General features: G+C 54.6%; 9 protein-coding genes across 9 annotated transcripts; 4 read left to right on the top strand and 5 right to left on the bottom strand.

The window, feature by feature from the left end:
* Positions 1-498: 498 nt before the first annotated feature.
* Positions 499-1,987, bottom strand: PHYSODRAFT_333242 (hypothetical protein; the record flags this gene model as incomplete). The annotated part of the gene is made up of 3 exons (XM_009530410.1): positions 499-942; positions 1,013-1,695; positions 1,780-1,987. The coding sequence occupies 3 exons, from the start codon at positions 1,985-1,987 to the stop codon at positions 499-501; spliced, it is 1,335 nt and encodes a 444-aa protein (XP_009528705.1).
* Positions 1,988-3,376: 1,389 nt separating this feature from the next.
* On the top strand, positions 3,377-4,667 carry PHYSODRAFT_354736 (hypothetical protein). Its single transcript, XM_009530409.1, has one exon. The coding sequence runs from the start codon at positions 3,492-3,494 to the stop codon at positions 4,584-4,586; it is 1,095 nt and encodes a 364-aa protein (XP_009528704.1). The 5' UTR covers positions 3,377-3,491; the 3' UTR covers positions 4,587-4,667.
* Positions 4,668-5,105: 438 nt separating this feature from the next.
* Positions 5,106-5,950, top strand: PHYSODRAFT_506275 (hypothetical protein; the record flags this gene model as incomplete). Its single annotated transcript, XM_009530408.1, has 2 exons — positions 5,106-5,610; positions 5,694-5,950. 2 exons carry the CDS (start codon positions 5,106-5,108, stop codon positions 5,948-5,950), a joined length of 762 nt encoding a protein of 253 aa, XP_009528703.1.
* A 2,197-nt stretch (positions 5,951-8,147) lies between these two features.
* PHYSODRAFT_561025 (hypothetical protein) lies at positions 8,148-9,527 on the top strand (the record flags this gene model as incomplete). Its single annotated transcript, XM_009530407.1, has 1 exon — positions 8,148-9,527. Exon 1 carries the CDS (start codon positions 8,166-8,168, stop codon positions 9,525-9,527), a length of 1,362 nt encoding a protein of 453 aa, XP_009528702.1. The 5' UTR covers positions 8,148-8,165.
* Positions 9,528-9,836: 309 nt separating this feature from the next.
* On the top strand, positions 9,837-10,555 carry PHYSODRAFT_354735 (hypothetical protein). The gene is made up of 2 exons (XM_009530406.1): positions 9,837-9,857; positions 9,966-10,555. Exon 2 carries the CDS (start codon positions 9,990-9,992, stop codon positions 10,284-10,286), a length of 297 nt encoding a protein of 98 aa, XP_009528701.1. The 5' UTR covers positions 9,837-9,857; positions 9,966-9,989; the 3' UTR covers positions 10,287-10,555.
* A 276-nt stretch (positions 10,556-10,831) lies between these two features.
* On the bottom strand, positions 10,832-14,644 carry PHYSODRAFT_507708 (hypothetical protein; the record flags this gene model as incomplete). Its single annotated transcript, XM_009530405.1, has 1 exon — positions 10,832-14,644. The coding sequence occupies one exon, from the start codon at positions 14,642-14,644 to the stop codon at positions 10,832-10,834; it is 3,813 nt and encodes a 1,270-aa protein (XP_009528700.1).
* Positions 14,645-16,894: 2,250 nt separating this feature from the next.
* On the bottom strand, positions 16,895-17,197 carry PHYSODRAFT_506817 (hypothetical protein; the record flags this gene model as incomplete). Its single annotated transcript, XM_009530404.1, has 1 exon — positions 16,895-17,197. A coding segment is annotated over one exon (303 nt), but the record flags the coding sequence as incomplete, so codon positions are not given.
* Positions 17,198-18,945: 1,748 nt separating this feature from the next.
* PHYSODRAFT_315572 (hypothetical protein) lies at positions 18,946-22,248 on the bottom strand (the record flags this gene model as incomplete). Its single annotated transcript, XM_009530403.1, has 2 exons — positions 18,946-21,786; positions 21,877-22,248. 2 exons carry the CDS (start codon positions 22,246-22,248, stop codon positions 18,946-18,948), a joined length of 3,213 nt encoding a protein of 1,070 aa, XP_009528698.1.
* Positions 22,249-24,555: 2,307 nt separating this feature from the next.
* On the bottom strand, positions 24,556-25,578 carry PHYSODRAFT_505581 (hypothetical protein; the record flags this gene model as incomplete). Its single annotated transcript, XM_009530402.1, has 1 exon — positions 24,556-25,578. One exon carries the CDS (start codon positions 25,576-25,578, stop codon positions 24,556-24,558), a length of 1,023 nt encoding a protein of 340 aa, XP_009528697.1.
* Positions 25,579-27,184: the final 1,606 nt, after the last annotated feature.

Genomic DNA, 27,184 nt, shown 5'->3' with positions numbered 1-27,184 from the left:
CTATTATAGTAAGTAAAATCTTTGGTCAACATGGATCGCGCGATTTGTAAATATAAATAAGTATCGTGTCTTTCACTTCTGAAAAAGTAACAAGTCGTAGCTTATTAGTGTGATACCCAATGAGCTTATACCTCCAACATACTCAAGTGCATTTTTCTAGTAAGTTAAGTATTTTATTAGTAAGATACAGCAAATGTTTGGATCTGTTTTCCAGCCTGTTTCGTTCTACGGAGTAATCAATCATTCAGGCCTGCCCTCTCCAGACCCACCAGCTCCTGGGCACAACTGTCGACGCAGCAGTAAAGCTCCCTTACCTGTGGGCCATCTTGTGGGGAAGCTTTTTGTCCCCTTATTTGCATGCCTACGCCCTAAAGAAGAAAGTGTACCCGACCATTCACTATCGATACGTTGGAATAATGTGTGCCGCTCGATGTTCTACTTTCCCATGCTAGCTAGCCACCGGGAATATAAACGGAAGACAAGTAAAACCATAGGCGATTACACATTTTCCACCTTGTTCAGCCGAACAGCCTCCGCGAACTCGGCGATGGGGTTCACAGTCCACATGTTCGACTGCTTTTTGCTCTGCGACTTGTTATTTTCTTGCTCGGCGTGGTCCCTGAGAGAGCTCTCATAGAACGCCAAGTGACCGCCCGACTTGGTTGTGCACAGGATCACGTTCGGGTTGGACCTCACCTCGTCGTCCTTCGGCAAAGCTGAGCTGATGCTGATGGGGTCGTCCTCCGCATTGATGCACAGCAACGGCACGCGCACGTCGCCTAGCTTCTTGACGGAACCAGCATCGTTGTAATAATCGTCCACAGTGTTGTAGTGGAACACGTACTTGGTCAACGTATCGTCAAAGTCTCGGACAGTGCGACTGGCCTTGATAGCCTCTAGGTCCACGCCAGGGAAATCGACAAAGTGCTCTGCTGCATTACACTGTCAACGCAACGATAATTATAAGTTAGCAAACAATAACCACACATTCATCCCGTGTTAATGTCCGTACCTTGTTGAAGAAGAGCTCGCGGAGGTTCGAGTTGAGGGCCTTATCGTACGTCATGCGGTTAAACAGCGAGCCACCGAAGTTCGCCGAGCAGATCGCCAAGTCGAACGGGTTTCCGACCGAGACCGCGCCAGTTAGAGGAGCTTTGTCTCCCTCTTCTCCCAAATACTTAACCAATACATTGGATCCCATCGAAAAGCCCACTCCAACGAACGCCTCCTTCGCAAACTCGTACTTCTCGCTCAGTTGCTGCAGCACAAAGCGCAGGTCGCCGGTGTACGCGCTACAGAACAGCTGCGCAGTTTTCACGGGGGTGTTGGCGCACCCTCGAGCATTCAATACCACACACTGCCAACCAAGCTCATGAAGGCGAGCAATCGTACTGCGGATGTAGTTCTCTGGGCTGCCGCCCGTAAGTCCAGGCAACAATATCACCGTGCGTCGCGCGGGCTCCACATCGGGCAGCCACGTCGACGACGCCGAGACCGACTTGTTGAGGTCTCCAACCTGCGCCGGTGCGTCCTGGGCGTGCAGAAGCGCCCAATCCAACGACACGACGCCACCGTCAGGCAACCTCAGCAACTGGCGCTTGTAGTTGATCTCGGGGCCGCGCTCGTCGTAGGCGAAGCGCACGGTCTGCAGGTGGCCATTGAACAGACGCCACGGCGGGTAGTACTTGTGTTTCGCTGGCAAAACGCAACAGAGACAATAGATTAGCCACTCCTGTATAATTGCAATTGGAAGTGCAATTGCAATTGCTGCGCGCTTACTGATGGTGGGGCAGTGCGCCAGCAGCTTCTTGTTGCCGTCCGTGGAGCGGTACACGAGTCGCGGCGTCTCGGCGGCGCGCAGCAGGTGCCAGCGCATGAAGATCGATGCAATGGAGCGGCCGAGCAGCTTGCGGCCAATGTACAGCAGCAGCAACGCTAGGGCGAGTCGCGAGTGGCGCTGCAGCAGGCGCGTGTTGGCGTTCCCCATGGATATCGGGAAGTGTGCGGCTCTGATTCCTTCCTTTTTTGAGGGGGTTGACGTCGACTGTACTGACGTGGCGCGTCATTCTCCCACGTGATTACGCCTCATATATTAGTGGTGTGGACCACTCCATTTTATGTGGTCACACGTTTGTCGTGTACTACACACTAAGTTGTAAGTTTGTGTGGGTCAACGCTGACGAGCTTTCCAGCTTGAACGAGCCAGCCTGCAGGTGGTGCATCAGCCGATAACTGTGGAGCGTAGGGCCTTTGTGGTGCTAGCCATCTTTGTGGACGGTGACTGTTGTATAACAGCGTGCGGGATGCATACGGCATGACTCACGAACTATTAACTGCCTGCTCGAAACGGCACAACTTGAAGCTGTCAGGCGGTGCCTTCGAGCTTCCGAGCGGCTGGCGGTTGCCGCTTGATGCTTACGCACAATCTGTTTGCCGAGTTGTTGAGCGCGGGTGGTCAACTCTTCGGCCACTTCGGTCTGGGGGACGCCAGTTTTGCTGCAGCGTCGGCCCCGTCCACCTGGTTTCGCGCGTTACGCTCGGCGTGCAACTCGCTTAGCATCGTCGAGGGCGCCGTCGTCGACTACAGGAAGCTACATGTACGCCGCGCCGAGATAGGCGGACAGCGCATTAATGCGCCGAATATTTTGAATGTTTGACACGACGATCAGCCACCACAGGAGCCGGCCGCGCGACGCCGCGAAGAAGAGGAAGAGCCCCCATCGTGCAGAGTGCGGGGCCGCCCCGCGCTGACAGCCCAGGGGCCTTTCGGGCGGTGAGGCAAAGTTATTATGGGGCAGCGCGCTGCCAAGTGGCCGGTATTACTCACCGACAGCACGGCAAAATGGGCAGCTGGGATCAGAGCAGCATGGGGGCCGTGGGCCAGCAGCGGCAAACATTGCTGCAGTGTGTACATGTTGTTAGCCGCCCCGTCAAAGGTGGATATTCCCCCCTGGGTTCCGGTTCGGGGTGTCTTATAACTCGTTGCCTGACAAGTGCCGCGTATCTTTGGCGATCGATTCGACAATCCGCCCCTGTCACGCCACGCGCGTCGCATCGCGGCCATTAGACTGGCGCCCAGTATGCGCGGGGCGAAGACACCTCCGGCCACGGGTCACGGGGCTGTCCAAGTCGAGCGACTCCATGGCATTGGGCACGGTCTGTCCGTGTTGAAGTGGCCTGCTGCTGAACTCGAACTGAATGCATTTCGGCGCCGCCCATTGGCTGGCGTCTCGGCGCACTCATCCCCCTAAATGCGAATTTCCGGACCAGTCGTCGCGTCGTCTTCCCTTCCCTCCGCGGGGTTGTGGCAGGGCCGTCCCGACGCTGTCTGCTGCGGCGTCCTCGACCGCATAGCGCTGCGCCTTCACATTCCAAAGTCCCGCAGTGCACTCGCTCGCTGCCAGTTGCCAGTGCCTTAGTGCCCAGAGCCTAGTGCGCGCGTGTTCTGCAGCCAAAGCAATACTACTGTACGTAGTATACAGCAAGCAAGAATGACCTCCACCACACACAGCAGCTCCTCCAAGTACGGCTACGCGCTCAACTTCGACTGGAAGCACCCGTGGCCGCGCGCGCCGACGCCCAAGAACGAGGACGCGCGCCTGGCCGAGCTCGCGCGCTACCGCATCCTGGACTCGGAGCCCGACGAGAAGTTCGACAAGCTCTGCCGCATCGCGTGCAAGGAGATGAAGTGCCCCATCGCGGCCGTGAGCTTCATCGACAAGCAGAAGCAGTGGTTCAAGGCCAACAGCGGCCTCACGCAGCGCCAGATCCCGCGCGACGTCGCGCTCTGCGCGCACACCATCATGCACGCCAAGCGCGCGCTCGTGGTGGAGGACACGTCGCTGGACGAGCGCTTCCAGCACAACCCGCTCGTCACGCGCGCCTCGGCCGTGCGCTTCTACGCGGGCGTGCCCATCACGACACCCAACGGCTTCTGCATCGGCTCTGTCTTCGTCTTCGACGTCAAGAGCCACCACAACGTGGACGCCAAGATCCTGCACAAGATCGCCGCCAAGGTGCTCAAGTACATGGACGAGCGGCTCAAGAACATGGCGGCGGCCAACGGCGGCTCGCTGCCGGAGCCCGCCCCGCTCTCCTCCTCCACCTCGTCCACCAGCTCGCGGTCCAGCGCCGCGCCGCCCGCGCGGAAAACCGTGTCGCCGCCCACATCACAGGGGAGCACCGAGCAGCCCGCGGGCGAGACGGCCATGCGGGAACAGCAGCCGCCCCCGGCGCCCGTCAAGCCTGAGCCCGTTGCCGCTGCTACTGCCGACAGTGGAGCCATCGTGCAGGCCGCGCAGGCTGCGACTAGCACCGCCATCGAGGCGCAGGGACAGGGACAGGGAGGACTGGGCAACATGGGCTCCATGCTCATGAACCTGCTGGCGCGCACGACCGAGACCCAGCAGCAGCTCGCGGCGCAGCAGGGCGTCATGTTCGAGACGCTGGGCGAGCACTCGAACCAGCTCGAGTCGCTGGGCCAGTCCATGACCAACCTCGAGAAGCGCTTTGAGCAGGTGCGGCTCAAGAAGGAGCAGCAGCAGCGGAATGCGGCGAACGGAAGCCGCCGGCCCAAGCGCGTGTAATAGCCGACGCGACAGATTTGATTTGATCAAGAAGAAGAAGAGAGAAGTGGAAGAAGCTGCTCGTTTTAAGTGGTGGCTCGGGGCCGCGCGGGGCGGGAGTGAGGGGGGCAACATGCAGCTCGCCATGGACCGTAAAAGTATCTATACGCCTCCCCACCCACTCGCCGCCCGAGCCAAGAACGCCAGGCCCAGTCAACGTGTTGCATTACGAAATATATGTGCTGTGGCATTTTAGTAGACCCCCGTCAATTCGTCTCAACAGTTATTACATGGGTGCAGTCATTGCGATCCTCGAGCATTGTTGACTGGACACGTCAGTGGCGACTTGCAGTGTGGTCGTTCACGCGCTGACTGACTCGAATTTCGGTAGTGCATGTTGAAGTTGACGGCAACTTCAGCCCAGCGAGATGCTGTCGACATGGATTGAAGCTTCCAGCGTTTGCAGCGCTATCAGGCGTTGGTTACGCGTCCCTAAGTCTGTCTACAGAGAGAGAGTGACGAGTGAAGCTGAACTGGACGATGGCGTCTCCGCTGCTGCTGGACGCAGCGATTCGGAGCGATGGAGACGTGCGAGAGGCTCCCTACACGCTGCTGTGCATGGTCGCAGCCGTGGAGAAGGCGGCCGAGGACGTCGATAGTGTGTGGACGATCTACCAGGTCGAGAGAGACGTCCACCCCTACGAGCGCGTGCTTCAGGCGGCTGATGAATTCAGTCTGCACAGAGCTGCGTCCAAGCACAAGTCTCAACAGAAGGCTAAACACGAAGGTAATGAGGAGGAAGAGGAGACGTTGGTGGCGCCCCAACGAAGCCCACTACGCGTCCAGGCTGACCTGAAGAGACTGCTACGCTCAACATCACGAGTAGAGACTCAAGAACGACTGGAAAGACAGCTGGAGACTCTGAGACTCTCACAGGTCCGAGAGCTCACGGGCGTCTCGCTGCCCAAGCATCTTCAGATCACTGCGCTCGAAGAGGATCCGTTGGAGTTCCGTCGTGACATCCACGGCGTCGCTCAAGTTTTGGGTGCGTCCCTGTCAGCTCTGTTACTTTTCAAGTATCTCTCTCTCATTGACAGTGCGCTGCCTTTTGTGTATTTTTTTCTTTAGGACGCAACGTGTTGGGCGAGCACTACGCTCCCAAGTCAGACCCGCTGCGCTACCTCCACGCGTATTCAGTGCCCGAGCTGTTCAAGCGCATGAAACGAGCCGTACGAGAGGATCTGAACACTCGCAACCAGCGACGCATCGCAGCGTTGAACGCCAAGGAACGCGAGCGCAAGAAGGAGCTGGAACGACAAGGCATCCTCTCTCCAGAGCAGCAGCTCGAGGCCAAGTTCGATCGACTGCTCAATGCAAGCGCCTAAGCGCTAAATAATAGATTCCGCATGCAAAACGGACGGTGTGCAACCGTTGCTGTTGCAGCATGAAGCGACGCGATCCGAGATACACTTGCACTTTTGCCAGTCACGACGTTCACATTCCTTCAGTACCATGGCAAGCGGCGCAAAACGGCACTCCACCAGCGTCTGCAAGCGTCCAAGGTACCTTTCGGTTAGCTGCGGGCCCGGTACAACCAGTGTTCTGGTTGATGGCAACGTAGAACACGATCAATGTGAGCGGAGAGCTCGACATCTATCAAAGCTCGGCGTAAAGGTTTTGGTATTGCTGCTGGTTCTGTTCACGTCTCCAATTCTGGTAGCTGCAAGCCCATCGATTGACTACAGGACGTTAACGTGGAGCGAGTGGGAGGAAGTCTACACATCCACTCAGACCGATGCGGCGGCATTTTCGAGGATGTATCGCACAGGACCCCGTGTGAGAGCAAAGGTTCTGGTTGGGACCAAGATCTCGATGAACGACTTCCTGGCTGGAGAAGCCATTTTCCGCCAACGGATCCAGGAGATCGCGGGGGTGGAGCCAATCGAACGAGTGCAGCTCGAGTATCTGCAGACCGAAGCGTGCTCGGAGGAGGAACAGCAGACGTACTACGTGGCGTTGGGGATATCTGCGTTGCCTCCTCCTCTCGGTAGCAGTGGGAATGGCTACACCTCGGACGCTTCAGCCTCGATGCTGCCGTCTGTCAACGCTGAACGCGAGCGCATTGCCAAGAATTTGAAGTATGGGAACATCGTGAACTCCGTTAACGCTACCGTAGACAGCATTACGCTGTTTGGTATTGCGATGACCCTGGTTGATATGGCGCTCGAGGGTGAGTCCTTTGCTCAGTTGTACCTGAAGCCGTGGGTGGGCGTTCAACTCGCCATTGCATCTACAGTTTCAGTCACAATGGGGATAAACACCAGCGCGATTGAACACTACACGAAGGACCGAGATGCATTCCAGGATCTACGTCTGCGATTTCTACTCACGCAACGACTGGAGTCTCTACAAGTCCGCGCATCGGACATTATTGTGCACTCACCGACAGAGCTGCTGCCTTATGAGACGTACTACGCTGACGCAGGCGTCCTGAACGTTGAGATTCATGTCCACGACATCCTTTACGCCGATTCGGTGGAAACCTATCTGCTCGGTGAAGAGAACTCAACCTTGAGCAGCGTTGTTGCGAATGCTTTCAATGTGCTGGAGCCGGATTGGCGACTAGTAGCCATGGATGTGGACAAAGAGGCAGGAGAACTTTTCTCCTTACCGGCCGGAGCGAGCACGTGGGTGGACACTGGGAATAGCGGAGACTCTGAACCCCCAATTGAGTTATCTTTCGAGCTGTACAACATCACCTTCGCGCAGTTGGAACGAGTGAAGTGGTCTGTTCTTGGGTTTGTACGGACTACAGTATCGCAGATAGCTCCGAGTTCGGTACGATTCGGAGGGATCACTTATCCCTCAGATTCATTCACGCTGTCGGCCCTTGGCACTCACAACGATGGCGACAATAGCGCGCTTGCATCCGACTCGGTGTTTGATCCCATTAACACCATCAAATGGACGCTGAGCTTCAAGGTGGAGCCTAAAACTTCAGGCGCTTTCGACAGCGTGACACTCTCCGATCATGTTGTTGCGACACAGAGCGACGTTGAAACTGGTCTGCTGGCTGCGCTAGGATTTACAGCGACGACAGATAGGAGCGTGACGTTCCAAAGTGCGAGTGACTGGGTCGATTCAGGTGCAGATGTGGTGGAGCCCTACGTTTCGTTCACGCTTACGATCAAAGTCGAGCCGCTGGATGCGTCCGGTACAGTCCTGGAGTCGCCGAATTTCTTCCAGCTCCATCAAGTTCGTTGTACCCTGGCACTCTTGCTGCAACAAGTTGCGATTTTGGACGATAGTTTATTTCTCGTTTCGTCGAGTGTTGAGGACCTCCTGGACAAAACTTCAGATGGGGTTGGGATCGTGTGGTCTCGCTTACTTTACGTCAAATATCTGGCGTTCATCTCCGACGAGAGCCAACGCTACGGCATTCGTTCCGTCATTTCCTCGCAGCAACTCGCTTCCACGATTTCTTTGTATTCACTCGGCAGCCTCGAGCTGATTGAGCGAGAGATGGACGTCCACGCCGATGGATCACCCGTTTGGCCGCAATATTTGCCTGGACTGTTAGATCCCGTACCAGAGATAGACATGGTCAGCGACGGCTTCATTACCTCGTCGGAATCATTGCTGGAACATCAAACAAGTTTTATCTACGGCTTCGATAACCCTGAGTCGACGGCATCATCTGGAGCATTGGTAGATGCTGATGACGTGTGCTCTTCCACCACTTCTGGACTGTGTATCAAGCTCCGGTTCACAGGCGCCGATCAGTTGGCTCCAATATTTCTTCGTAAACTGCAGAGCATTCACGCTGCACTATCTTCGTCAATTGGTCTTCCTCCCGGATCAAGTGTTGCTGGTTCAACTTCTACTTATCCGGCTCCGTGGGTGCTGGTTGGTGCTCAGAGTCTCGGTGGGGATACTTCGTGGTCCTTCTTCGTGGGCGGGTCGTCATCAAGCGGCAATGCCCAGAGCTTCCGTCTCACGTTCGAAGCTGTAAACTCGATGCAAGATATGACCACTACCACACCCTTCACCATAGACCTGGAGTTTGTTCCTGACGACCCAACTGTCATCCCCATTGTGCGACGTCGGCAGTTTGGCGACCTCGCGGTGGTAGACACCACTGGCCAGCCTGAACCAGCATTTATCACCTCTGAGATTCCTGATCTGATCGACGATGGAGACGAAGTCACTGGTATCACCATAACATTGGATTTGGAGCAGCCTCGACTTGGTGGACTGTATTCAGGTTCACAACTGGATGATGTAGCCCCAACTTGCAGCGAGTGCACGACGTTATTGGAGGATTGCAGCAGCTCGCCCGAGTGCCGAGCGTTCTCAGCGTGTATGGGTGTTCTGCTTGAGGCAGACTTGACACTGATAGCTACGATGCTGGAGAAGGACGATATCGACAGCAGCGTTGATGCAACTTGGCTGCTGCAGGACTGCTTGAGTCCATCGGACGGCACGGAATGGTCGAGTACAGTGCGTGAGCTGCTCGAGTCCAGCTACGCTTGTCTGTGGGCGAAGAGCTGTCCACTGGCATACAGCACCACAATAGGGAGGCAGATCGTGCTGGACTACAGTCCTGGAGAGCAGATCTTGACCTTCGACCTGGCGAGCGGATTCGCCAGCGTCAGCTTCGAGCTCGGCAACTGGGCGTACAGTTTTGTCGAGGACTTCACGGCGAACGCGACGGAAGTGACAGCCCAACTGGACACGATGCTGATGGAGATGTACCGCACTGCGCTGTCGAATGTGGCGACGGTGAAGTCGGCCCTCGTCACGACGGAAGACTCGAACACGGGAGTGGTGACGGCGCAGTTGACCATTCTCTACGAGTTCCTGGGCGCACTGCCACAGCCTTATGTCGCAGAGAATGGAGGTTCGTTGGCGTGCAATACCACCGAGGAGGCTCTGCATCTGCGCGTACTAGCCATAACGTAAGAACGAGTGCAATAACAAGAACAACTTCACTTGCAGTGCAAGTTGAAGACACTATAGTGGGGAAAGTGTCACTCAAGTGGGGTCACATTTTGGTTGGCCAGTAGTCCGCGCCCGCTGTCCAGCCAATCAAAGTGTTTGAAGATTCCATCTCCTCTTTTTTGCACCATACAACGCCCTTCATGCGGGACTTGTTGCCTACAATAACCAAGTCTCTCCACGCTGGCAAGCTCGCAGCCAACTATCCTCTCGCATGTTGATCCCAAGGCTGCGCTCGCCGACAGCAACAAGCCTCACTTTCTGCTGACTGCTCTGCTTGGAACATCGTTCGGGGTAAGTGGCGACCCCCTTGTCTCTCTCTGAGCCTCGCAGCTATTGGCCCCACATGGCTACATCGACAGTCTTTACTTACTATAGTTTTAATTCGTTCGGTGACGCTAGCATCTGAGCATCCAGGAGGGAAGAATGCAGCTCTTCGTGGAGACCCTGTCGGGCTCCCCGCTCACGCTTAGCGTGGCGGCGGACGCCTCGGTGGCGTCGGTCAAGCAGGCCGTGGAGGACGTGGAGTACATCCAGAACTTCCGTCTGGTCTGCGCCGGCAAGCAGCTGACGAGCGGCTCGCTCGCTGACTACGCCGTCGGCGAGTGCGACACGCTCAAGATGCTGCTGGACGTGAACGGTGGCATGCGTGCCAAGTGGCGCAAGAAACGTATGCGCCGCCTTCGCCGCAAGCGCCGAAAAATGCGCCAGCGCGCCAGATAAGCGTCGTGCCACAGACTGTCGGTGACAGCTAGTGTGCCATCAGCACTCGAGGTGCCATCATTCCAAGACAGACTGTAAGCAACGTGCTTTGACGGGTGGCCCGTGCCCCAAGATCAACCGCAGCAACCAGCAGTTTTCTCTTCGTCTCCGCTGTAAGCAGGACGACCATCATCAGCTTCAAGCGTTGGCTTCGGTTCTCGTAGCAGGGTTAACGATTGTGGATAATGGAAGAAGAGCGCATCCGTGGATTTCGGATGAAGAGGAAAACAGCACCTGTCTTGTGGTTCATGTTGCGTGTTAGAGGGGTGCACGTTGATATGATGTCTGCAGGTGATGTAATATCAGGCGTCTCGGTTGATCAACGATTGGAGGTGCAGATTGGACGAAAGTGGCGGAACAGAGATCTTTGTACCACTACGGTTGGAGTTCACATTAACTTGGTGATAGCGGTTTGGCAAGAGCCTGCATGGAATGATGGATAACTTCGTCTATTCACACTGTTGGCAGAGCAAGGATCTCGGTCTGCATAAATTAGTGCCACGACCTTAGTACTTGACGTTGGGGTCGTAGTTGAGAGCCCACGCTGCGAAAGCTGATGCGGACGCGGACACTTTTCGGAAGAGCGTCTGCGGCCGCTCCGTGACGGAGTAGACGCGCGAGGTGCTGGTAGGAGGTTGGTCTGGAGCACCGGAAAGGGGAGCGCGGGTTCCACGCTCCAAGTCGCTCGGGTATTCGTCGTCGTTATCGTCGTCATAGTCGTCTGCAACGCATCCAGACGCCATCTCGTCCAGATTGACCTTCTCCTTGGCTTTGGCCTTGGGTTCATCCGACATGAGGATCACCAGGTCCTCGCTTCGAGGTGACGGTTGTTTGTTGCGCGTCGATAGCAGCGGCCTCTTCTTGGAGTCTTGTTGACTCACTCGGCTTGTGGACAGCGGCGCTCCAGTTGAGATTGCCGACATTGAGCCTTGTCGCGACATAATTGGAGACAGCATCGGAGCCGTGGGCGTGCTTGGCTCGGGGTTGGCCACCGACTCGATCTTATAGTCGTTCAAGACGCGGAAGGCGCGTTTGCGCTGCAATTTCTCCTCTTCACGGCGCTCGAGACGCTGTGCCGGAGTGTCGAAGACCCACATGGTCTCACCGTCGCTGCTACGAGAGCCCAACTGCGTCCTGGACCTTGAAATTTCGTGCTCACTGTCGCTGTCCGCACCTTCTTCTGGAATTTTCTCGAGATTGGCGCTCTTCGACTTGGACTTGGACTTGTGTTTGCGCTTGCCGTGGCGACGCAGCTTCTGCACCGAGAGCGTGAGCGAGTGGAAGACCTCCGAGATGTTGGAGTCGTAGTGCTTCTCGAACGTGTCCAGCTTGATCTTGTTGTTCAGCTCCAGAATCTTCTTCTCGCGGAGACTGCACACGTGGATGTCTACGTCCGACTCGCGGTTGCGGGTCTCTTCGGTGCTGCTGCTCGTGCTGTCGGCCTCTGACGACTTGCGCTCCGTTGCTTCGTCCTCGTCTCCGTTCACCTGTTTCCCTGATCCTGGCTGGCCTGAGTGCGTCGTGCCTCGGAACGACAAGAAGCTCGTCAGGCTACGGCGCACACGCTCGTGACGCAGAGCATCAAGCCGCTTCTTCTCCTGATACGCTCGAAGCTTCTCGATCTTCTCCATGTGCTTTTCAGCTCGCTCGACGAGGACGTCCCAGCGCTCGCGGAGCTGCTCCGACGTGTAGAGTGCGAACTGTGGATCGTAGTGGTGCTGCTTGGCCATGAGGTCGTCGAGAACTCGAATGAGCTCCCACTTGGGACCCACGCGCTCAACAGCAAGCACCAACAACTCGTCGTTGAAGCAGTCGCAGTGCTTGATACGCTCCGTGCAGTACGGACACAAGTCCTTCCACCCCCACGTCTTGATGATCAGGTACCACGCGAAGTCCTGCACCAAACCCATGAGCGACATCCGCATGATCGCAGCTAGCACACCGAACCACATGAACTTCTTCAGAAACAAACAACTGCGAAACGCCCAGATGTAGAAGATCGGAGCTTGGGCTAGCGTGAGCAGTACTACTACAAGGAACTGGAGTAGGAAGGCCAACCGAAAGGAAAACCCCTTGAGATCACCACCACCAGCCTTGGCACGGAAGTACTTGCGTCGCTGACGGAATATCAACTTGAACAGCTCCTTGAATACAGCTTTACCCGCGGACGGGAGGATAGAGATCAGGATGGCGTATAGCACCACAGACGTAAAGATCGTGATGTCTGCACCCCACGAGTCTCGCAGCATCACGATGATGAACAGCACGTAAAACGTAATGTACAGCGAGCACACCACGATCAGAGCCCGCTCTCCCCTTGACAGTCGTTCATTTCGATACGGGCAAAAGATCCACGTGAAGTAGTTCTCGTGCCGCCACCACGTGTAGAACGGCTCAAAAGGCCGACGGAACTTCTTCCAGCAGCACGGACCACACAGCTTTGTCTTCGGCACCTTGCGATCCCATGGCATTGGCTGCCAGTAGTCCACTTCATTCTCTGGCACATTCAGCTCACGAGAGTAGATGCGCTCGAGGTTCTTCTGCCAGCTCTCACAGTGCACCACCATTTGGAAGATGCGCAGTCCGAAGAGAGTAATGATCAGATACGGGAGAAACAGCAGTAAGTAGCTGCCACCGAGCCAACCGGACGAACTGCAGGCCACTGGCATGGGGTTCACAGACAAGTAGGTCACGTTGAAGTGCTCCCACACAGCCTTCTTCTGCATCTTCTTCTTCTGATCGAGATTGTAGACCTTCTCGCTGGATTCGACACTGGTAGGCAACTGCTCGGTGTTACAATAGTCGGCTGTCGGGTTGCGCTCCAGGTAGCATGGCTGCATGACGAAGTACATTGTCTCCTTGATGGTGTTGTCAATGTACGTATGCGGCAAGTACGCGTACGTGGTACGGAACGTTGACCCCGCAGCAATGTACTTGAACGGCTCACCATCGACGTAGTGCTCGAACTCATACTCGTTGAGTAGGAGCGCATTGAAGTAGGTTGCGTTGGGGTTTTCACTGGAGCTCGGACTGGGCGTCTCGATGGTGTAGGTCAGGTGGAAGTCCACCTCCTCCAAGAAGTGCAAGTACGTAAAGTCCTCCGTGATCTGAACGTCTTGAACCGTGAAGGCGTCCAAGTGCAGGACCTCGTTCAGCTGTAAAGAGGACAGCGAGATGCCCAGCCACAGCAGCACGCCCACTCCAATCAGTAGCCACGTCCAGAACTGCACGCAACCGCGGCGCTTGCTGTACCTCGTTCCTAGAAACCCCGTCCAGAAGTGCTGGTGCTCTTTCAGCGTCGGCCGTTCCTGGATAAAGGACGCGCGCTGAGTAATGTTCTCGCCGTCTTCGTCCCAGCCATTGTCGTCCTTATCCACGTGACTGTCTCGAGACTTCCGGTCTGCTCCGAGAGGGATCATGGCCGGGTTCAGCTGGATGTTGGGCTCGTGGCCGATGGACTTGGAGTAGGCAATGTACGCCTCCAAGAGCTCCGTGTTGATGGTCTCGTCGTCCACACCTGTGTCGCTATCACTGCCCTGTTCCTCTTCCTCCTCATCCGAGCTAAAGTCCGCAATGTCGTGCGCCTCAGCCGAGCCCGACCGCCTCAATTGAGCACTCAGCGACATGCCTCTGCTGCTTCTCGCCCTGCTACTATTCCTCCTCAGCTTGAACGCGTCGAATTGCACTGGTTGCCGTGTGTTGGCTAGATGCACCAGCTCCTCAAACAACGTCCTGTTCTCTCTGCGTCTCGCGCGCTCCTCGGGCGTCTCGTTCTCTCTATTGGGCGAGTCCAGCGGCAGCGACAACTGCTGCCTCAACGTCCGCTTCTGCGTCTGCGCTTCCCTCTCCTCCTCCTCCTCCTCTTCTCCTCCGTCTGCTGTGGTTGTCAGCGCCGACTCGGACGCCGTTCTGTGCCGAAATACCCGTCGGAGCAGCCCCTCCCCGCTGCCCATACGTCGTCTCCGTCTGCTGCCTCTGTCGCTACTGACGCTGCGCTGGCAGACCGGCGGCTCGGAGCTTTCGTCCGTCTCCTCGATCACCTCGGTGGTACCCGACACTGGACCGAAGAAGGCGCTGGCCACGGCGCGCCGGTGCATCTCGCGCGTGCTGCTGTTGAAGCTGTTGAAGCTGCTGACGCTCGGGTTGCTGCGCGCGCTGCACCAGTCGAGTTCCGAGCATTGCGAGGCTTCCGGAGCGCGTCGGAAGGCGCTCGGAGGCTCGTTCGACTCGGAACTTGCAGGCGCAGGACGCGCCGATGCCGCCGCCGCTGCGTTCGCTGCGGCAATCGCGTCCGGGGACGGCGGAGCCGACGACGGCATTGAGTCTGTGGCCCTGGAGCGAGCGTGTTGCGCACGTCCCGGCTACTGTTGGGAAGTGACGCGCGTAATCGAGGCAACATTTCGGTTAGGTGTCTGAAGAGTGGCTCGATTCCGAAGGATGAGGTGATTGTGGGCCTCTATACCAGAACCTCAGAACCTCGCACATCTGAGGCATTACCGACGAATAAGGAGGCACCAGGCGACGCACATGTTCGTGAATACTCTATTGAAAGGCGTCGCTCTGGCTGCGGTCTTACCGTAGCGTGCCCTTGAGTGGTGCAATGGATCTCCAGTTTGCTGTGTGTAGTAACTCAGACCTCCCTTATACTGGCACCTGCCGGGATGTGTCGGATTAGCTATATTTCGGCACTCTTGTTTTGTTTATTTCGGCACAGTGCCAGTTTAAGGAAATAAAGTATGCAATTTACTACAATTTCTCTAGCATATCGAACTGTTTAGCCTGGAAGATGCCTTCAAGGGCTAGAGAAGTCAACGAAGTCGGTCGTTCAGTTCACACTTCAATACGGAAAATCGGATTCGACGGACGCCGTATTTGCGAATACGGTTGCCAATCCGCACGGAGATGTGAAAATGTATTTGGAGCAGCAGCGTTTTGCACTGAATCCCAGGCGTCGTTGAAGCTGGTCTCATACGATTCTTCCTCCAGGGCTGTGCGAACCATCTCATCAAGCAGATTGGCTTGACACAGCTCTCGATGCTCCCGTTCAACCGCTTCAATTTTTGCCTCACTCCAAAACAAAGCCAATTGATCGCGGCGAGGATTCAAAATATCTCCTGCAAACTGGCGAGGAGGTACTGTGACAAGCTCAGCTGGCATTACTGGCGGAGCCGGAGATGCGGCAGCGTCATTGTTGCTGTCTCGCTCAGCTTGTACATGCTCCATACCTTCAATTAGATGCAGTACAAACTTGCCAAGCTGCCTCAGAATCGAATTTTTGTCGGCATCTGCAACACTATTCATGTGATTCTTGACGAACGTCCCCTGGTCTTGAATAAACTCGAGCAAGTGTTGCTCTTTGAGCCAGTACTTCGTAGAAATCGTGTCATTAGCGCTAGATTGGAATTCAGAGCTAGGTACGCGTTCAACTCGTAGCAGTTTGCGAAGGCGATCTACAAGGAGCTCAATCTCTGCCATTTGCTGCGAGAGCAGGACATCCTTCCCCTGTATCTTGACAAACGTGACGTTCACCACCACCGTTATCCCACAAACAACAGCTGCATTGACCCACCATGATGGCGTTGGTGCCGCAGACACGTTTTCATCAAGGTGTTCTTCGAGGCGAAAATGGTTTTTTAATATCCACTGCAATGCGTTTCCCATGTACAGCCACCGATTAGTTAGTTTTTTGGCGGCACCTCCCATTTCAGTAATCAGCGTTTTTTGGCGGCGAAGGTGAACAATTAAATCCTTTGTATTCTTCACAAAGTCTCCATTCCCAACAATGGCAAAACCGGCTTTCATGACCAGGTCCATCTGATGAGCAGCACACCACACTCTCAGCACCGAGTGGGTGGCCTCTTTCTCTAAAAGAGTGACCACCCCACCATGACGGCCTGTCATAGTGTTCTCTCCATCCGATGAAATACCAACCAACTTCTGTCTCCAGTTAGCGAACAAAATATCGAGTACTCAAACAATCAGGTGAACTTGGACCACAGCAGTGTGGCGGTCAAACATAGGGACCGCGAGCAAGTGTAGACGCCGTTGACGGCAACACGAACACGCTGATCCATGAAAGAGCGATCGGTGTGGGTTGTGATGTCGCAAGCAAATGCAATCCCCCACATATTGGGGTCTGCGATGAGGTTGCTGATGCGTTGAAACGAATAGGCAACTAGAATACGAGCATAAGTGCCTGCCATAGCGTCGGTCATACCGTAAAGCTTCGAGTTCCCTGTGGCGTTGTAGTGCTGCTGAATTACTGCTGCCGTCTGCCGAAACGACAACCCAACCGAGAGATGTTTGACCGAAAGAGTAAACCGCAGAGGCGTCTTAATTTCCACTGTGTAGACCCCATCCACTACCGAGCCGAAAGCACGAAGAGCCCTCGCAACAGTCATATCATCATCTTCATCTTCAGCATTGAAAAATACCTTTCCAATCAGCTCAGTCACAATCAACTCTGGAAAAGAAAACCGCAACACAGCACTCTCTGTGTCAAAATGAGCTACCAATTGGTTGCTTCGAGAAGTGAGATCAGCAAAAAATACAGCCTTCTCTGCGTCCCTGAGACGTGTGTATTCTCCCCACTTAGCTGAGTGCGCGGAAGTATTGTGCTCGATGTAGTTCTGGGGTCGGAAAGGAGCCTTGAAAGGAGCCTTGTAGTACTTGATATTTTGAGTACGCTTTCGTCTGCCCTTGGGTGCTTCCTCTCTACCAAAATATCGGCAAAACAGGCAGCGGACCGAGCAAGCCGCTCCCCCAGCGTCACACGCTACGACCTCGAGTCCGTACTGCAGCTTGTGAGCGTCTTGGAACGGGGTTTTACGCGAGGGGGGCTTCTTATAGACGCTTGGCTTTAGCTTCTCCATCGTTCACTGCTTGAATTCTGCGATTTTGAACGGTCGCTTATTTCGGCACTCGAAAAAACTTCAAATAGGCACATTGCCATATATAAACTTCAAGTGCCGGAATAAAGGAGTTACTAAGTAACTGCATCTACCGGTGTGTGGTATGTAGGCGACAACTCGAGTGACATTGTTTGGGCCCGAGAAGCATTAGCCACAAAACGGTTGGGCTAGACTGTAGCTGCCAATCGAGCCTTAAACCGACAAACGTGTCCTACTACGGAAATGATGCATGCACAGACATAATATATTGCGTTCTTGCTTTGGTAGACGCACTGCTGTTTGGACATCTTACCAGTAGCGTTCGTACCCGCAGCTCTTCCTCGGAGAAAGCTCGGTAACGCGCTTCAACGCGTCTTGCTTGCGGCTCATGCTACTGCTAGCGCCATTGTAGTATACGCTGACTAGCTAGCTGGCAGAAGTCAGCGTTTGCCGTACAGCTTACGCTTGCTTGAGCACTACATCGTTCCCAACACTCAAACCTTCCAACCCCCTCATTGAGGCGCTACAACCTAATTCTGTACGACGTTGGCCTCCTCTGCCATCGTCGCTGAATGTTGACTTGAATTTCGTATGTACATACCGAATCCAAGTGATGCGCGGTGCAGAGACGGGTGTGCGTATCGAAATTTTACAGTACGCTCCCCATCCAGCCAATCAAAATCTGTTCGGAACCGTGATGAAAAGTCGCGATTACGTCCGAAATGACTTGAAGTTTGTATTGACGGTAGATTACGCCAGAACTTTCTTTCTGGGACGGGCCATTTGAGACTCACATCCCGACGATCGTCTAGCTAGGTCTGCCCCGCATCGATGCATCGACTCGATCGCCGAGCTCTGCAGCCACAGCCACCCTCCTATTAGTTCTCTCCTTGCTGCCGGGGCCTGCAGCGTGCGTTGATTTTCCAGAACAATCGATTGCGGGACGATTGCGAGACGATTTTGTGTTGACGTGCCAAGTGTAGGTCGGACGCGTCCCCTGCGACAAAAGGGCAATCGAATGCATGTAGGTTGGATCGCCTTGCTCAGACGAATGAGCTCGTGCTACAAGATCCCAGGGCAGGCTGCGTCGCCCTAGAGCGCTGCGCCTTGCAGCGGTAGCATCGCAAGAGCGCTGGTGTGCATCACGTCTGACAACCTGATCTCGAAATGGCTACCGGAATTGCAGCTCTTTTCGCCAATCGACAAATCCGCACTTGCCACTGTACAGCTCGGAAGTTTGGACTGCAGGTTTTGCCAACAATTGCAACTGCAGTCGTGGACTGGCAGAGGTGATCGCCCGCAGCTGGGCCGCGGATACATGATCTGATCTGTTCGGTGGCGAGATCGGATTCTCTGGTGCCTGAGATCCCGGATACAGCGGATGCTCGCAGCGTGCAGCGACGTGCTGGACCAAAATGCTGGCTACGGAGGCGCCCACCGTGTCTGAGGACGTTGAGTGTCATTCTGGTTAATCGCACGTTGCAGTGATATGACCACTGTTGCAAAGGTGCCGAGCTATTTCATATATGTACGCACCTCGAGCGACATACACTTTCGACGCATGTTGATGCCGCGTCGCGTCATTCTTGACTCAAGAATCTTGAGTGCCACAACATCAGCTAGGCTGATCAAGAGTCCACTCAATGCGTTGGAAACTACGTAGTATTTGCTTGGGATAACATGTGTCCAGGCAGCGAAAGAGAATACAGTCCTCTATGATCCGTAGCTCCTCATGCAGCCTTCGGGTCGTAGTCCAGCGCCCACGCAGCGAACGCCGATGCTGAAGTGGACATCCGCCGGAACAGCGTCTTGGGCCGCTCCGTCACGGCGTAGACCCGGTTGCCTGCAGCTGCAGCTTGCGACGACGACGCAGAGCGCGACTGCCCGCGCTCCAAGTCGCTCGGGAAGTCGCTGTCTTCTTCGTCATCGTAGTCGTCCTCCACGCGGGCGTTGGCCATTGCGTCCAGGTTGTTCTTGTTCTTGCTGTGCGCGTCCGGCACGAGGATCACCAGGTCTTCTTCGCGGGGCGTGGTGTCTTTGTGGCGGGTCGACAATAGCGGCACGTGTCTTGTGTCTTGTCGTGCCAATCGGCCGGTTGCAGCGTGCACCGGACCGGAAGGGGACAACGCTGAAGGTGCTGGGGCCGAATGCTCTGAAGACGGAGCCACGCTGTGAATGTTGTAGTCCTTTAACACGCGGAACGCCCGTTTGCGTTGCAGCTTCTCCTCCTCACGGCGCTCGAGACGCTGCGCCGGTGTGTCGAATACCCACATGGTCTCGCCGTCGCTGCTACTCGAGTCGCTGCTGCTCTGGCGCGTTGTAAGCGTGGTCCGTTTGTCTTCGTCCGCTTTGTCCTCATCTCCTTCGTTGTCGTGTCTGGAATGCTCGTGCTTCTCGTGACGACGACGCTTGGTAACGGAGCGTGCGAGTGCGTGGAAGACGTCCGAGATGTTGGAGTCGTAGTGCTTCTCGAACTCGTCCAGCTGAATCTTGCTGTTCAGTGACAAAATCTTCTTCTCACGCATGTTGCACATGTGCTCCAACTGATCATGATCTGGGTCTTCTTCATGATCGCTGGCATCGGAGATCTTACGGCCTTTGGTGGCGCCATCGTCGACTTGGTCGGTGTCGGGGTGAACCGCCTGCGCTGTGCCTTGGAACGACATAAAGCTCGCAAAGCTGCGTCGAATACGGTCATGACGCAATGCGTCTTGACGCTTCTTCTCTCGGTACGCGCGCAGTTTCTCGACCTTCTCCATGTGGGCCTCGGCTCGCTCCACGATTACATCCCAGCGCTCGCGCAGTTGCTCGGACGTGTAGAGCTCAAACTGCGGTTCATAATTATTCTGTCTCGCGAGAAGTCCATCGAGGAGGTGAATGAGCTCCCACTTGGGCCCAACGTGTTGAACTGCGAGCACCAGCACTTCATCATTGAAGCAGTCGCAGTGCTTGATACGCTCCGTGCAGTACGGACACAGGTCCTTCCACCCCCAGGTCTTGATGATCAGGTACCACACAAAGTCCTGAACTAACCCCATGAGCGACATGCGCGCGATCGCTGCTAGCACGCCGTAGTAGATAAACTGCTTAAGGAAGAGGCAACTGCGGAATGCCCAGATGTAGAAGATCGGAGCCTGCGCCAACGTAAGCAGCACAACCACCAGAATCTGCAAGATGAACGCGAGCCGGAACGAAAACCCGCTTAGATCTCCACCAGCAGCCTTGGCTCGGAAGTACTTGCGCCGCTGGCGGAAGATCAACTTGAACAGCTCCTTGAAAATGGCTTTGCCAGCAGAAGGCATCACCGACACCATGATGGCGTACAGCACCACAGACGTGAAGATCGTGATGTCTGCACCCCACGAGTCTCGCAGCATCACGATGATGAACAGCACGTAGAACGTAATGTACAGTGAGCACACAACGATCAGGGCCCGCTCGCCCCGCGACAATTGCTCGTTCCGGTATGGGCAAAAGACCCACGTGAAGTAGTTCTCGTGCCGCCACCAAGTGTAAAAGGGCTCAAATGGCCGACGGAACTTCTTCCAGCAGCACGGCCCGCACAGCCTGGTTTTAGGCACCTTCCGATCCCAAGGCATCGGCTGCCAATAGTCCACCTCATTCTCAGGCACGTTTAGTTCGCGGGCGTAGATGCGCTCGATGTTCTTCTGGAAGCTCTCGCAATGCGTGATCATCTGGAAAACTCGCAGTCCAAACAGCGTGATGATCACGTATGGTAAGAACAGCAATAAATACGCACCACCGACAATTCCAGACGAACTGCACGCCACGGGCATCGGGTTAACCGAGATGTACGTGGCGTTGAAGTGCTCCCACGCAGCTTCCTTGCTCATTTTCTTGTCCTTGTCCAGGTTGTAGATCTTCTCATCGGAGCTCACACTTGATGGCAGTTGCCCCGTTTGGCAGTAGTCACCCGTGGGGTCACGCTCGAGGTAGCATGGCTGGATGACGAAGTACATGGTCTCCTTGATCGTGTTGTCGATGTATGTGCGCGGCAAATGCGCGTACGTCGTCCGCAACTTGGAGCCTTCTTCAACGTACTCGAACGGCTCGCCTTCCACGTAGTGCTCGTACTCGTCCTCGTTGAGCAGCAGCGCGTTAAAATACGACGAGTTGGGGTTCGCACTGGAGCTCGGACTCGGCGTCTCGATGGTGTACGTGAGATGAAAGTCGACCTCTTCGAGGAAATGCAGGTACGTGTAGTCTTGCGTGACCTGCACGTTCTGGACCGTGAACGCGTCCAGATGCAGCACCTCATTCAGATGCAGCGATGAGAGCGAGAATCCGAGCCAAATGACAATGCCCACACCAATACCCAGCCACGTCCAGAACTGCACGCAACCTCGTCGCTTGCTGTATCTGGTGCCTATAAAGTCCGTCCAAAAGTGCTTCCGCTCCGGTACACACGGCCGTTCAGATATATACGCCGCTGCCACATTGGGACCTTCATCGTCCTTATCCCCCGTTACACCCCCTGTCAGTTGGATGTTCGGCTCGTGGCCGATGGACTTGCAGTAGGCAAGATACGCCTCCAGCAGCTCCGTGTTTAGCTTTCCGGGCTCGTCGTCGTCGCTAATGTCGACAGCCGACACCTTTTCCTCGTCTAAAGCTTCACCGCCCTCATTAAGGGCCTCACTCACTCGACTGTTGCGTCGTATTGAGCTCTCTCGGAACGTGTCGAAGTGCACGGGCTCGTTCTTGTCGGCCAGCCGCGTCAGGTCCTCGAACAGCGGGCAGTTCTCCTTAGTCACCGACTGCCGCTGCTGTCTGGAGGGCTCTGCGTCTGGTATGACCGACTCGGAGGCCGCTCGGCGTCGGAACTCGTGGCTGGAGAGCGTCTCCAGCTCGGTGCTCGTGTCTCGGCGTCGTCGCCGTCGTCGGTCGCTGCTGACGCTGCTGCTGCCGCTGGGGAGGGCGTCCAGGCTGCGCTGGCTCACGGGCAGCTCGTCGAACTCGTCGGCCCCGAGGAACTGCGCGCCTCGCCGCCGCGCGGACGACGGGGGCGACGGCATCGAGGGGGAACTTGGCAAATGCTACAGCGGTGCTGCTTCGATCGGGCGCTTGACTTGCTGACTCCCAGCGGTCACGTAAGTAATCGCGGCGGGGTAATCAATTTTCATTTACAGCCAATCAGCGATCGTGGAAACTGATTTTGACCAATGAAATGGACGGATTTTGTTGATTATGCGGCCGGCTTGATTGGTTCAGTTTGGGTTCAAGTGTACCGAGCAAAATGTGTCAAAATGGCTTGAGCGCACTTGGAAGATGGCTACAGCATGCTAGTGTGGTGTCGACGGGCGATGATGTCCGCAGGAGCTGTTTGCGGCGGTGCGCTGCTGTATAACGGGACGGTGTTGTGACACTTTCGCGGTGGCGTGAACAGCTTCACTGATCAAAGATGCCGGCTGCGAGTGCCATGCAATATCCACTGGACATCTCGAAATGCACGCATGATACACTTGCAGTTTCTTCGGGTGTGGACCCCCAGGTATTTACGAGTGCGTGTGTATCCAGTGTTTTATATCGTCAGGTTTGAGGGGATTTCACTAATCTTTCCTGCGCAATGCGGTGAGCACGTGACGACCAGCGGAAGATTCAAGTGCATGCTGTACGTTTGGACTTGACCCCCCCCCCCCCCCGACTATCAGTTGATACAGCACAGCAGTAGAGCACTGAAACGTTTACTGTACAGACGATCCTCTTCGTAGTGATAGCCTCGGGAGACCACTTTTAATCACGATCCAGAGGCATCACTATCAGGGTTTGGTAGTAGTGAGAATTTTGGCTAGTAGTGATACTACTACTACTATCCGACTCAGACTCGATAGCACTAATACTACTATTAGTAGTTAGAGAACGTCACTAGTAGATATCACTACTATATCACTACTATAGTACTACTATCTACACTGTACCCATTTCTGCCGCTGTTTTCCTCCACGCGCGCGACCTACGACGCCAAAGCCGCAGTGTAAAAGGTCAATCCTTGTTCGTAGTGGCCAATCACGAAGTAACCTAGGAATACTGTTGAACAACCATGCCCCAGCTAAACTCGAGCAAGTTAAGCAGCTGACCAGTAACGCCGACGAGGACATCACCGCAAACGATACAGTGAGATTCAGCAGCTTTGAGCAAAACAGAAATTCAGACACGCACCAGGATCAGCCACCGCACGATGCCACCCGAAAATGATCCCTAAAGTCAGGACGGTAGTGAGCACCGGATTCACACACAGCAAAACAACATGCATAGTGTACATGCCTTGGCCTTGTCGTTAGATGAGCTCCACACTGAGTCGATCGATCGTGAGTGCGTTATGAATGATGTAGTCAGGGATACTGTTAGTGACTCTGCTCCTAGCTTCTTTAACTCCTGCGTCGCTGTCAGTAAGTACTTGCTGAGGCGCGGGTGGCTGCAGAACCTGCTGGTAGAAGTATTAGCCAAGCAAGATGATGCGTGCTGGCAGCCCTACCGTTTTCAGAGGTCGGCGGACTACTCGACTGGTGAATACAAACTGCACGATGAAGTTTTTGCTTCCTTCCACCAATGGCAGCCCTCCTAGCGCGCTTTAACTGCTTGTTCATCCGCCCGAGTATCGAGAAATGAGCCAAAGAGCGCAAAGCGCGCGGAGGGGAGGGCTGAGAACCACCTATTTTCGCGCCTTTTGAAGATCTGACGTGGGTTGAAGTTCGGGATAGTAGTAGTGATATTAACACTACTAATATCACTACTAGTGGCATTTTTTCTCGCTACTATAGCTATATCACTACTATAAGGCGCAGACCCCAGTGCTATAGTAGTGATATAGTAGCTGGGGACGAAGTCCCCACTTATAATCATCTATCACTCCTCCTTACTCTATTTCTTACCTCTTACCTCTCTTAATCTGAGACATGAACGGTTAGGGTTTACATCTAGAATCACTTCCCCGGGGCCAAAAATTGCGCAAAAAACCTCGGTTGAACAACCCTCTCTTGATCCATAGACACGCTTAACTGCATGAAAACTGGAGTGACCCCTTCTGAGAAGGGGTCGATGCCATTAAAGTGGGGGTCACGATTTAGCCTCGACGATAAACGCTAATCAAACAGGCATCGGGAAGCGAATCGCGGGTTTAGATAAATTGCTACACTTTAGATCGCACCGAGCGCAAAAAAACGCCACCAAGTCCTCGGCTTCACTCTGATTTAGAGCGCCAAGTCAGCGCTTGCATTCATTACTACGAGTGAGTTAGTGCTGGGAAGGGTAGAATTGCTAAAAGAGAGTGCACTTCAACTTGCCTGCATGGATGGAGGAGGATCAGACTTATCTATTTAACCTTACTGTTTACAAGATGTCTGGAATTTCCTAAGCCAGGATATCAACGCCGGTGTCATCGTGCGATCTGGTGGTTGTACTTGACTCACACCTTGCGGTGGTGCCTCTTGAAGCGGTCGCGCCAACATTCCTAAACAGAGGAGCAGGCGCGTGCCTTGTATTTTGGTGTGTGGGTGCCGACGTTCGCGTCGCGTCAGTGCCCTCAATTGCTGCAGCCCAGTCTTCAAAAATTCTTGTTTACTTCCTTGCTGCGTAACTTGCTCCTGCTGATGGGTCACCCGGTTTCTTTGGATCCACAGGACCGTTATACAAATGGAACTGAGTATCCACCACACTCGGTTCCACTCGATCACGTACGCCTCCACTTCGTCTGTGAAGGTTGCTTGCAGCCTAGCCTGCATCACCGACGACAGTTTCGGCGGCGATCTTGACATACAATTCGCCTTGAACTTAGCCAGATCATGCTGTTGCCAGCGTTGCCCAGTCCAGCGCGTTACTAGCGCTTCCCAGTACGTATTCGCACAAGGACATTCCCAAAAGATGTGAGCTAAGGTTTCCTTGTGTTCTTTGCAGCTCGCCAGCTTCCTGCAGCTGTTGTCAGTTTGTCGTCCGTCAAAGTATAGATTTAGCTGTGAGACCGCCAATCTGTAGTTGATCCAGACTTGATACTCTGTGATCGCGTTTCGGTGCCTCCACAATTGGTTCGGGGTTTGCTGCAAGGCCTGCCACAGCCCGTCGTCGTGTTTTGCCCTTGCCTCGAGTCTGTTGACGACTTTGGTCAGCGCCGGAGCGAGCTCTCCTTTTGCTCGTGCAAAAGAAAGTTTCTTCAACGCTTGGTTTATATTGTGGTTCGACACTTTGGGTGGTATGGACCACGGAAACGCATGCAAGCTGGGGTGTGCTTTGAATACTATCTTGTTCTGCGCTTCCAATCTGCGGAACGTGGCCAGATCCTTTTCATAGTCCTTTGGAACCGCTGTGTCACCTGATATTTGCCAATGGAGCCCGTCCCTGGCTTGTTCCATCACGATGCGGCAGGGTTCTGCGTCAGCCTCCACCTGAGGTTTCCCAATTATTTGACCACGCTCTTGTTCCATCCAGTTGTACTGATGTTCTAGCCGTGGTGGCTGTCGTAGATGTGCTGCTTTGCTCACTTGAATTCGGCCCCCCGATTTCAAGTGGTGGAGACCCCAACAGTATAGCCAACGCCCACTTGCTTAGCTTCGGGTAGGTATGATGCTTGTTTTCCGCCTCTGGCGAGGGAATTAGCATCGAGTAGGAGGTCAGGCCAGTCCGCCGAATTTCCAGCTCGGCCAGAGGACACACGCGTATCCTAGGATATTTCTTACGTGTTAGCATGTTTCCGTTGCGTTCTCGGATCCATGGGGTTTCCGTCCACAGGTATGTTGGCCAGAACTCCACAGTTTCTTCCGGCCACACCCATGTCTGAGGCGGAAGAGGGCCATATAGTCGTAATTCCAAAGTATTTCCAACCCTCCATCCGATTGAACTTCGCACTAAAGTGTCCATCTCGGCCTGTAGACGTTCTTGGATTGCATTCTCTGTGTTCGAGTCGGGTTTGAGCCATGCACCGATTTGCGGTTGCATTCGCAACCCGGGGACTTTAAAGGCCCTGCATCTGGGGTTCGGCGGGTAACTTGCCTGCATGGATACGTGCTATTCAAAGTTCACCATGTCCATACTCTGTGAAGCTACAGCCTGTAGCCTACAGATAGCTCCTGGCAGTGACGCAGGTGGTCTCCTTATACCTTGGGGGCCCGCACCCCACACTACGGAACTAGCTCCAAGCCGCAACGACGGGTTCGTTCGCTGCCCTGCTGGTTGCTGGGCCCTCCTACGCGGACATGCTTCACGGGCACCCCGCGCGGGTTTGCTTTGGCTGTGCTCCTCGCAACCACTTGCTGTCGATAGAATAGATAATCTTGCGATAGTGTAACAATTTTTAAATTGTGTTATTAATACCGGTAAGTGATATGGTATAAGTGATATGGTATGTAGCACTAGAGAGGAAGTACGGCGGGCATCGGGAGCCGAGATGCTGTATTGAGTACGCTGGAAAATCGAAACTGAATATTATAGCTTTTAACAACAATTATCCCTTGCTACATGTATTTTGCTTTGGGCTGTCGGCTACCACTAATTGATCTTGAACCGCTGGTGCTACAGCTCACCCTTGCGGTTAACCGTGATCTAGGGTTTCGCGAGATATAGTCCAGCATCATTAGTGCTCTCTTGCTGCTGGTGTGTAATTGCCGTTGATTATCTTGACCTCGCGATAGATAGTAACGTTATTTGCTGATGATGAAGACTTCATCATGCAGCTCCACCAGTGTTGCTAATTGCTTATTGGTTTGATGACCTGCACGGGTTAAACTGAGACTCTAAATTGCAACGGTCGCGAACACGCCCTTAGCCCTAAGTTTGCTTCACTACACTACAAAAAATAGTAATGGTGATTGATAAGATCAATTAGAGGGTGGGGACGTCGGCCTGAAGTGGAGACTCCACTGCAGGGTGCCGACCCCCGAAGCAACTCAACGGAGCAACGCGACTGAGATGCTCTACTACTAGTAGTAGTGATATTATCACTACTATCGCTACTATTCTGCT

This window comes from Phytophthora sojae, assembly GCF_000149755.1.
Source record: "Phytophthora sojae unplaced genomic scaffold PHYSOscaffold_5, whole genome shotgun sequence".
Lineage (NCBI taxonomy): Eukaryota > Oomycota > Peronosporomycetes > Peronosporales > Peronosporaceae > Phytophthora > Phytophthora sojae.
This window is presented reverse-complemented; position numbering and strand designations above follow the sequence as displayed.